Source organism: Ursus maritimus, unplaced genomic scaffold (assembly GCF_017311325.1).
Source record: "Ursus maritimus isolate PB19 unplaced genomic scaffold, ASM1731132v1 scaffold_21, whole genome shotgun sequence".
Lineage (NCBI taxonomy): Eukaryota > Metazoa > Chordata > Mammalia > Carnivora > Ursidae > Ursus > Ursus maritimus.
In genome coordinates, this window is record NW_024424564.1 from 2,772,646 (window position 1) to 2,783,863 (window position 11,218).

The 11,218-nt window shown below is 40.6% G+C and overlaps 1 protein-coding gene across 2 annotated transcripts in view; it reads right to left on the reverse strand.

Moving 5' to 3' along the window:
• The window catches only part of LRIG3 (leucine rich repeats and immunoglobulin like domains 3), a 49,863-nt gene that overhangs the window by 18,390 nt on the left and 20,255 nt on the right, over nt 1-11,218 (reverse strand). For both annotated transcript variants that reach the window (XM_040637208.1, XM_040637207.1), the window contains exon 4: nt 108-239. In XM_040637208.1, coding sequence (XP_040493142.1) covers nt 108-239 — 132 coding nt within the window. The remainder of the gene's footprint in view (nt 1-107; nt 240-11,218) is intronic.

Below are 11,218 nucleotides of genomic sequence, written 5' to 3' on the forward strand. Positions count from 1 at the left end.
AAAAAAAAAAAGGCAGATTTTGTTACACCTTAAAGTTGATTTTTTTATTATTATGACATGGTATTTTCATCATCGGTGAATATTTTTGTTAAAGAAGATTGACTTACAGATATTTGAGTTGTAGGGGTGGAAGGGGAGTTTTAAGCTCTGATATATTATTGCTGCTCAGGTCCAAAGTTTCGAGGGACTGAAATAGTTTCAGATATTCAGGCAGTATTTCAACAATTCTGTTTCCAGCTCTAGAATTTAAGGAGAGCAAAGAAGGCAGGGTTAATAGTACAACAATCTGAAAGGCGAGAAGTATCTTCTATTCCTAAATTGTTCTTCAGAAATACGGACAAATGGTTGCTCTAAGCTGTACTTCTAAAAGTTAAACAGCAATTCTTATGTCACTTTAATTTCACCTTAAATAGTAAATCATAATATTAGAATGTATGGAAAACATTCCTATATAAATGTGGGTGTGTTAAATAGCTGTGGTTATCCAAGTGTTAAGCACTTAAAAACTGTCTGATTTGTTGTTGTTGTTGTTACCAGTCCTTCTTCCTTATCATTTTATTAAATGGTATATAAAATGACTAACGCTGAGTTGGCATTCCAGGCAACTGTGTTCGTTCCCTATTCCTTTTCTTAACTCCTAATCTATTTCTAGATACCCACACGACAGGTACTAATGAACTTAAAATACTCATCAGATTGGGATTTTTTTTTTTTAAGCCAAGCTAGAGAGCTCTCTTTCTCTTTAAGAAATAGCAAGTTTCAAGGTATTGCCATAGTCTTTGAAATGAATAAATGTGCTCCAGGGCTTTGAATATTATAAAGATATTACATAAAAGCACACCAGTCTAAGTAATCTCTAGTTAATTAGGTTAATAAAGTTTGACATTAACGGTCTTAAACACCAGACCACGATGACCAATATGGTAGCATATTTAGCACTTTAAATTAAAATTAACTGTTAAAAATTCAGTTCCTTAATCGCAGTAACCACATTTCAGATCCTCAATACCCACACGTGCCAGGTGGCTGTCACATGGGTCAGTGCACATACAGAACATTTCATCATTGAAAGTTCCATTGATGAGCCCGACACTAGACCACAAATGAAAAACAAAACAAAATAGAGGCCAAGTCAAATCTCTTAAAAGGTCATCAGTACAACAGCTTTCAAGGGGAAACTCCACATTAAATGACAATCTTGCTAGAAAACAGGAATCAAACTGACGGCAAGCCATCTTATTTGTCACAGTAGATCAGGGAGCCTGGACTTTCTAGACCATCATTTGGCGGGGAAACATGTCCAGGTAGGAAGGCCAGGGCGGAAAGAGAGTCCACTTACAAAAAAGATCTCTTTATAATCCACGGAACAATGACACAATCTGAAGGCTGCAGGCAGAGCTCTATATGTGCTTTGTCACATGCTGCTGCTTTTATACATAGTCTATCGGGAAGCCTCATCTACTGAGAAAACGTGGGAAACACATCTCGTGTGTGTATCTTTCTACCAATAATATATTCCTATAGTGCTCTGAGAGTTTATTAAGCTCTTTTGCAATATTGTAACACACAGGCCTCTCACCATGTCAGAAGGTCCCTGAGTTAACAGTACCTCATGTGTATTTTTCCCAAAATCCTATGCTGCATTCTGACACAGCACTTTCACACTGCTGGTCTTCTCTGCCATACTCTGAGCTCCTCTGAAGTAGGGGGATAGGTCTCTACCCCTCTGTCCTGGACTGTGTATGAAACCTAAGAACATTGAGAACATCTCAAACATCAAGCTGAGGCTAAGCATTGTTCATATATTTTGCCACTTAATCATAGTAATGTTTCTCTAGTATAGATATTATAGATAATTGTAAAATTAGGAAACTAGAGCTTTTAACCTACGAGGCCATATTGGTCTCAAAGCAATCACCAAAGGCTAGTTTCATAGAACACAGTGTCAAATATATTTTGGCAATTAAGTTCTTATGTGGAGATGCACCCCCAGAAAGGGCCACAACTTCTCACCCTTGCAGAAATACTGAACTTCTGGGTTCAAACTGATGTGGGAATCAACACTGCCTCACGGAGCCATCACCATGCTAACACTAAGAGGCCCTGGAAACAGGGTCTCCCCAGTCTTGCCTGCACCCAGAAAGACAACCCAGGGGTGTGCATGTGTTTGCCATCCACCAGACTAGAAGACCAACTTCCCAAATACGTGCCCGTGTCAGGTGCGATTTCCCCACAAGAGGGAACAATAAGGGGAGAAAACAGGTTGGACCTTTTCTATTAAAATAACAACGAACTAACAAAACTTCTCAAAATATTGTTAAAATCCTCCATATGTTACTTTTAAGGACTGTCATGTGTTTTGATCCAGGTCATCCGGGAATCTAACTCTACGTTCTGAAGTAATCCTATATAAGGTAACAGGCATAGGTGATGTATATGTTAAGAGCTGAATTTGTCTGTGATTACAGTAAGGTTAAAAAAAAAAAAAAGGGTTAACAGTCCTATTTACAAGTAACAAATATCAAGCCCTTGGTCTCCCATAAAGTCTTACAGATTTTGTTTAGAGTCAAGTCAGCCATGACCTCTGATTTTGACCATTTCCCACATCTGGATTTGCCAGTGTATAAACTCCTTGATCTAGTTGTGAGGTACAGGGTAATGCAAGCGAGACAATTAGTCAATTTCTAGATTCCGGAGATGGATTTAGTCCAAGAGACAAGCCACAGGGCCTTAGGGTCAGGGTGTGTGGGTTAAACAAAACCACACTTTAGGGGACAAAAATGTACTCTTAAACACATAACCCAAATGTTTGCATTACCAGGATGTCCTCCCACAAACAGCAGAGTAACCCTGAAATGCTCCCCTCTCTCCATCGCCCTCCCCTGTCCCTAGTCACTACCTCCCATCAACTCCGCATCTGGTTTTGGCCCCCAGGCTGTCTGAGGGTAGTAGAGCTACACTTAACATTTCACAAGACAAAGAAAATGCTCAGCTATAGATTTTTGCAATAAATGGAACAAACTGTTTTTTTGTGGGAGGGAGAGGGAGACCCACAGGTGTCTATCACATTGGTCAAATAAGGCTACGAGTTAGATAACAGGCCATACAATCTTTGGTTTATATGTTCGTTTGTTTATTAAGTAATTATGAACAAGGTATTAAAACTGCCAATTACTTGAGTGACGAATAAAATTTTCCTTGCAGTTAAAGTACGCTCCAGCCAAAGCCAGCAATTTCCTGAACTGCACACTTCCTAAATTGCAGTGTGAAAGTGCTCAGTTACAGACGGAGCACGCACAGTGCCCTCTTTGTCAGCCCTGCTTCCTCGCACAAAAATCCCTTACAACTGCCAGGATAATAGCCCCTGTATCACAGAATTTTACCTCTGTTCTAATGGAACCGAATTAAATCCAAATACCAGTTTCATATTAGCCCTCAGACCAACTGACAAATAACCACCTGATAGGTACCAGTTTAAACAAAACAAACTTGCTCTATATCATGCGAGAGTTTTTAAAAAAGGAGACAACTCCATTAAAAACTAGATTGAAAAATCTTTTTAATCACCTAAAACCCTCAAAATAAACATAATTCTAATAGAGCTGGTCACAAATAGCCACTTCTAAAAGACAAAGACTCAATTCAACTCCAGCTTTAATTTTTCTCCAAATATGGATGAATGCCAAAACTGATGAACACACTGAAAGCACTGCAGTTAGTTAATATTTTTGGCAGGATGTGCAATGCTTTAACAAAACAAACAACAAACAAACAGTGTGAATACCTTTTTCCATGGAAAAGATGGAAGTCCCAACTTTCCATTGTTCAAAAATCATAATATGTAAGTAGTGTAGTATTGGAAGGCATTGCAACCTTGTGCAAATCCACCTCAAAAGGACAGTGAACATTTTGGTCATCTGTGTTTGACAGTACGAGGTGTTCCATGGTCAAATCATTGCTGAGGTCAAGTATAATTAGTCCCTTGAGGACACACAGAGACCTGGGGGCTTGGTCTGTCGGAGCACAGATGGTTCCCTTAGGCATCCAAGAGGCCACAGGTAAAACAGGAATCCCAGGTGGTTCATTCAGCCTTGGCTTCTCAGGCCCAACCATATCTGTTTCACTTTTTTGCTAATTTCCCCTTTCAACCCACTTTGCCAAATACCTTTAAAATGCAGAGCCAAACATAGCCTACCCTTTTCTTATGGTGATATTTGCTCCGAGAGTGCTGAAGACCTAATAAGCAACAAGACGGATACGGTCCATGACCTCCCAGAACGTCCATTCTAGCAGGGAGAAGAGGCAGACAGATGGAAGTGGTCACCAGAGTGATAACCGCTGTGATGAGATGGCAGCAGAAGGACAGCCCCCTAAAAATGGTGGGAGGGGTCAGCAAAACTTCCCACGGCAGGGAGACAGGCTAGTGTTCCAAGCAGAAGCAAGTGTGAGTAAGGCAAGGCTTCCCTTTGAGGAAATGAAAGAAAGCCTTGAAGGGTGGAGTAGAGAGTCCATGGGTGAAGACTGGGGAGAGATGAAGTCCAAGAGTGAGGTAGCTGGGAGGAGAAGAGTGTAGGTCAAGTGGGACCCTGTAAACCACGCAGGCATTGGGCCTTTATCTCAAGATCAGCTGGGGGAGGAGGGCAGAGGATTTCAGATATGGGGTGATGACATCAGACACGCATTTTAGAAAGCTTGCTCTGGCAACACTGGGTAGAAACACCGGTGGGAGACAGGCACGACCAGGTGCAGGGGCACCAGGAGGTGCAGAGGACCAATGACAGTATGTCGGGATAACAATGACCTCTGCCTAGCGATCCACTTTGGGGGTGAAGCACTACTCTGCATCGGGCTCCCCAGAGCACAGGCTGTGCTGTTCTCCTCGCCTGACATACAGGCTCTGGTTCCAGCTCTGCAGCCTCTGGACACTGGAACCTAGTTCAGCACTGGTAGAGTTCCTATCCACTCTCCATTACCACTCTGTGTGTGCTGCTGACATGGAAGGCCGTCTAGAGCATGGGCTGCAGACTGGGATCCCAGCTGGCTCACGTGTGAGATGCTACTGACCATTTTAATGTCTGTCGTTACTAGGAAAACGGACAAAGACGTTATTTCCATTTTTAAGACTGTGCTCATTTGTTCTGATCCTCTGAACACCTGCACTGAATGTAAACCCAGACTAAATTTTAACAGTGAAATAAAAGTTATGAGGTTAGTGACATGATCACTTGGTAGCCTGATGATTGGTTTCACTCTCTGACTCACCACTGTCTCCACAAAGCGTAAGAGTCTCAAAAGAATTTCATGGACGTTTAAGTGGATATGAATGGTGTCAGTTTATATCCAGCGTCTAAAAGGAGAGTGGAATATTCTTTGTGAGGAACTAGAATATCAGGTTTTTTTCACCCTGGAATTCCTGACCAATTAAACCGCAGCTTCTTCATGAATAAGAAATATCTGTCAATAGTTTCAACTGTCTCCTACCTATTACAGATGATAACAGGCAGCTTGTGGCTTTGCCACTGTGATGTGTGAAGAAAGATGCGCAATCTTGGCTATGTAAGAGAAGGTTATGTGCGTGTGGCATTGACCTTTTAGAGAAGGTGTGCACAGTGATGCTTCCTTTTTTATGTTGCAATGCCCACTCGTCTTAGAATGCATCACTCTAACCACACCCCTTGAGCCCAATTCAGTTAGTGTAGCTAACAAACAGCTGAAGCTGTGGTCATTCTGCACAACCACAGAGAGAGCATTATTAACTGTATTGACTGGGACAGTTGGCCTGGCCCCAAGGAAATACTGATTTCTCTACATAACTTGCAAGCAACCACTTTAGCACCCATTTATAAAAGAATTACAAGTTGTTAAAGAAAACACTACATTTTGCAAATACATTAAAGATCACTTACATTTCCAACAATAACCCTCGTCCCCCAACAAAATGCTCCTTGAAAACCACCTTGGTTGGAATAACTAACACCCCATAATATTAGACTTCTTTTAACAGAGAGACTTGGCAAGCAAAAGAACCTCTCCCATGCAGATAAAAATAAACTGTCTCTGCTCATCTTTTTTCTAAAAAGATAATTAAGAAGTTTCATTAAAAGAACACATGTTCAGACTGGTCCACTGGCACTGTGGCATCAAAGAATAAAGCCAACTGAGGGAACTTTTTCAAGGAGAAATATTCTTGATTAAGAACTAATGATACTAAGCGGCAGATGGGCCACTGTAAGGAGGAAAGAGTCCGTTCTTAAAACTTTTCTAAAAGCCAGGTCAACATAAAATATAGTTGCCTTTTGGATCAAGAACATGAATAAAGATAGCCATAATATTTTAATACAGACATCCTACAACGATCAGGGCCTTATTTATGTGCCAATTATAATACATGCTAAAAATGAAAAAAAGAGATAGGGTCAAAAACCCATTTTCACCACATAGAAAACAACCCTTTTGGATCCCCAAGTGTGAATTCAATTTAGTTTTTTATGTAAACAGAAATTTAAGGGTGAATCCCTTAAAATTTAAGATGCCAAAGATACTTACTGAACAAGTATTTTAATCTGAAATAATTTAATCATGTACAATAAAAATTAACACTAATTTGGTAAACTTTAGAAGTCTTCCCTGCCTCTCTTTGAGGCAGAGGCTTTCTATACGGGTCTTCATATGCCAAACCATTTTAACAGTTCAGCTGTGAGTTTGCATTTCCCCCCAGCTTGTGATTTGCTTGTCAGTAATTCCTCTTTGGTCCCCCAGAACTCGGGATTCAGTGAGTGGGCCTGAGACCATAAGTAACCAGTGCCTGATCCAGAAATTCTAGATTAAGCTTCAGACTGGCTGGTAAGGATTTATCTGAAGTATGGTTCAAGATGCATATGTGCGCCAGCAAATGGTATGGCCACTACAGCTACCAGCTGAAAACAGTAACGCTGCCACTCCAGACATGAACCAACCTGTTAAAAGTAGGATTTTGTTGAAGTAGCAATTCCAATCACAGTTCCCTAGCAAGGGGATTTTGATTCTCTTCTTGGTTGTATTTTGATTTACTAGACTTTTTGGACCTTGATTTTCTCACCTGTGAAGCAGGAGGACGTGGAATGGAATGATCTTAGGCATGCCTAAGGAGCGGTGATTCTGGATTTGGATGACAAGCCCTGCAGAAGACCAGATTCACTACAAAGGCTTTAGGCAACCATTATGTAGAAAACAGAGCCTCTTGCAGAACCCGGCCTCACTCTGGGGGGACTTCACCTCTGTTGGGAGTCCCACTGCCTGGCTGCCCATCTTCATCCTTGGTTTCCTCCCTCATTTTCCTGGAGCATATCCTCTGCTAGCTTTCCAAGAAACCATGAGCAGAAGTGCTTCCTTCAGCCCCCATGTTTGGAAATGTCTTTATAGTGTTGACAGTTTGAGCGTGTACAGAATTTAGAAGTCATTCTCCCTTGGGATTTTGAAGACAGTGTTTTACTCTATCCACAGCACTCATGGAAGTACTGACTGAGGAGCCAGAGGCCATTCTGATTCTCTATCCCCATGTTTCTCAAAGGTGGGCAGGCATCGGAGCTGGGGGGGCGGGGGCTTCTCTTCCAGCAGGTTAGATGGAACCTGAGAATCTGCATTCCTACCAAGTTCCCAGGTGATGCAGATGTTGCTGGCAGCACACAAGGAGAACCACTGTCAACCCCTACAGGTGGCCTGTGTCATGTTTTAGCTTTTTTTCCTCCTCTCAGAGCTTCTCTTTATTCCTGGTATTCTGAAACTGCCCCGTAATGTCTCCAGTGTAGGTCTTATTTCAATTGCTGGCACTCAGTAGGGTCTTTCGACCTAGAAACGTGTGTTTCTCAGTTCTGGGATACTTTTTTAGATGTCTGATCATTTCCTCCCTTCTATTTCCACAGATGCCTCTGCGGAATTCCCATTAGATAGGTGTTAGTCTTCTGCCTGATCTTTGTACTTTCTCATTTTTTCCTCTCCCATTTTCCATCCCTTTGTCTTTTGGTTCTTCTTTTGGAGAAAGTTTTCAACTTTCTTCCAACACTTCTATTACCTTTTAAAGCGTCTGTTACATTTTTAACTTCTAAGAGTTAGTCCTTATTTTCTCAATATTCCTTATCATTATTACTAATGATTTACCATTCTTTACTTGTTTTTGGATATCACATCTCTTTTCTTTCTGCATATATCAGGTTGTTCTGAGGTTCCCTTTTCCTTCCACTGTCTCTGGTTCTCTTTTCCTATTTATTTCAGAGACTGATATTATTTATTTATTTATTTATTTAATTTTAGGGAGAGGGAGAAGAGGGGCGGGGAGGGGGGCAGAGGGAGAGAGAAAATCTTAAGCAGGCTCCACACCCAGGGTGGAACCCGATGTGGGGCTTGATCTCACCACCCTGAGATCATGACCTGAGCTGAAATCAAGAGTCAGACACTTAACAGATTGAACCACCCAAGCACCCCGTAGACACTGATCTTATTTGAAACCTACAAAAGTCTGGCGATCACTGGGCTAACCATTCATGTTCAATAAAAAGCACTCAAAAGCTTACTGAGGGCTGTGTGAAGAGAGTTGTTGACTGGTGAATTCCACCACAGGTGGCAGAGAGGGGACCTATTTCATGATGGGATCTCCACATGTTTTATGGTTCCAATCTTCCAATCACTAGTCTGGTGGGTATAAACATGATTGCTAATATCTGGGAGGGCTCATAGGTAAATAAGCTGGGGCAAGGGAGTGTCATCCTCAGTGTTCAGATAAGATTTAATTTCCCTGATTGCAGAATATGCTACCTTCAATCCCCAGCCCTTCCTTGCCCAGCCATCTGGGGTTGTGTCCCAAATTCTAGAGACTTACTGTTTCAACTCTTCAGAGGGTAACTTCTAGTCTTCTGTCGATGTCAGTTATTAGGCTTTGAGTTTTGGAGGATAAGTATGGAGGAGAAACTTGGAGGTCTCATGCTTCTTATAAAAGAGTTTTAACCTTTCCCCCATTTTCAGTCCTACTCTGCACCCCTACCCTTATATAAGCTTTGAATTTCTGAACTCAGAATGGTTCTGCATAAAAAACAATCTACTGCTTTTGGGAACCACTCCATTTTCTTTCTTTTAAGTCAGTTACAATTTGTCCATTTGCTTGCAAAATTTTTATGACATCTCTTATTTGGACTGTCTTCTTTCCTATTTTATCTTTGTTCCTGTCTGTGTGCTTTTTAGACCTTACTTTCATTTTAAGGGGGTTTTAAGAAAGAGCAGAGTGAAATGAATACTTTCAGTCCACTATGCTTAATAGGAAGTCTTCAACAGAAATCCAATCAATGAATAAAAATGGCTTTTCTCTATAAAAAGCAAAATAAACCACAAAACCTCCTCTCAAAAGAGCTACTGTAATTTTTTACCCAAAAATTCACCCAACTTAGCTCTGTATATTTTAATGAAAAATTAGTCTAGATAAAGGATTTTCATTTAAGATGATAGTACAAGCCAGAAAACACAACATCATTATTCTGAACCTCAAATTAATAAACAGTTCTCATACAGAAGATTAATTCTGTATGAACACATCAGGTTAAATTAATGTTATTTTGTTTTCTGATATGGTTCACAGACGAATGGACTAAGAACATCACATTTAACCAAGTATTTAAATTGTTCTTGTGAGTAAGACATAGATAACGTGGTGATGATGATCGTCCAGGCAAGCGAGCTCGTCCCTTATCTTTATCGGCAGACTGACACGAACCTTTAAAGGAACTTGCTAGGATACAAAATCAATGTACAGAAATCTGATGCATCACTATACACTAATAATGAAGCAGCAAAAAGAGAAATTAAGAAGACAATCCCATTTACAATTGCACCAGAAATAATAAAATGCCTAGGAATAAATTAACCGAAGAGGTAAAAGAACTATACTCTGAAAACTATAAAACACTGATGAAAGAAACTGAAGACAACACAAAGACAGGGAAAGACATTCTGTGCTCATGGATTGGAAAAACAAATATTGCTAAAATATCTATACTACTGAAAATAATCTACAGGTTTAATATTATCTCTATCAAAATACCAACGGCATTTTTCACAGAACTAGAGCAAACAATCCTAAAATTTGTATGGAACCACAAAGACCCTGAATAGCCAAAGCAGTATTAAAAAAGGAAAACAAAACTAGAGGTATCACAATCCCAGAGTTCAAGATACACTACAAAGCTATAGTCATCAAAACAGTATGGTACTGGCCCCAAACCAAAAAAGAACAGAAAGCCCAGAAATAAACCCCAATTATATAGTCAATTAATCTTCAACAAAGGAAGTAAGTATAAGCAACAGGAAAAAGACAGTCTCTTCAACAAGTGGTGCTGGGAAAACTGGACAGATAACATGTAAAAGAATGAAACCGGGGGCGCCTGGGTGGCGCAGTCGTTAAGCGTCTGCCTTTGGCTGAGGGCGTGATCCTGGCGTTCTGGGATCGAGCCCCACATCAGGCTCCTCCACTGGGAGCCTGCTTCTTCCTCTCCCACTCCCCCTGCTGTGTTCCCTCTCTCGCTGGCTGTCTCTCTCTGTCAAATAAATAAAAATCTTAAAAAAAAAAAAAATGAAACCAGACCACTTTCTTATACCACACACAAAAATAAATTCAAAATGGATTAAAGATGTAAATGTGAGACCTGAAACCATAAAAATCCTGAAAGAGAACACAGGCAGTAATTTCTCTGACACCGACCATAGCAACATCTTCTAGATGTCTCCTGAGGCAAGGGAAGCAGCAGCAAAAATAAACTATTGGGACTACATCAAAAATAAAAGGCTTCTGCATAGGGGAGGAAACAATCAGCACAACTAAAAGACAACCTACCGAATGGGAGAAGGTATTTGCAAACAATATATCTGATAAAGGGTTCGTATCCAAAATATACTAACAACTTATATAACTCAACATCCAAAAACCAATGATCCAACTAAAAAATGGGCAGAAGGCACAAACAGATATTTCTCCAAAGAAGACACCCAGATGGCCAACAGATATATGAAAAGATGCTCACCATCACTCATCATCAGGGAAATGCAAATCAAAACTACAAAAAGGTATCTTCTCACACCAGTCAGAATGGCTAAAACCAGAAACATAAGAAACAAGTGCTGGCAAGGACACGGAGAAAAAGGAACCCTTTGGCACTGTAGGTGGGAATGCAGACTGGTGCAACCACTGTGGGAAAGA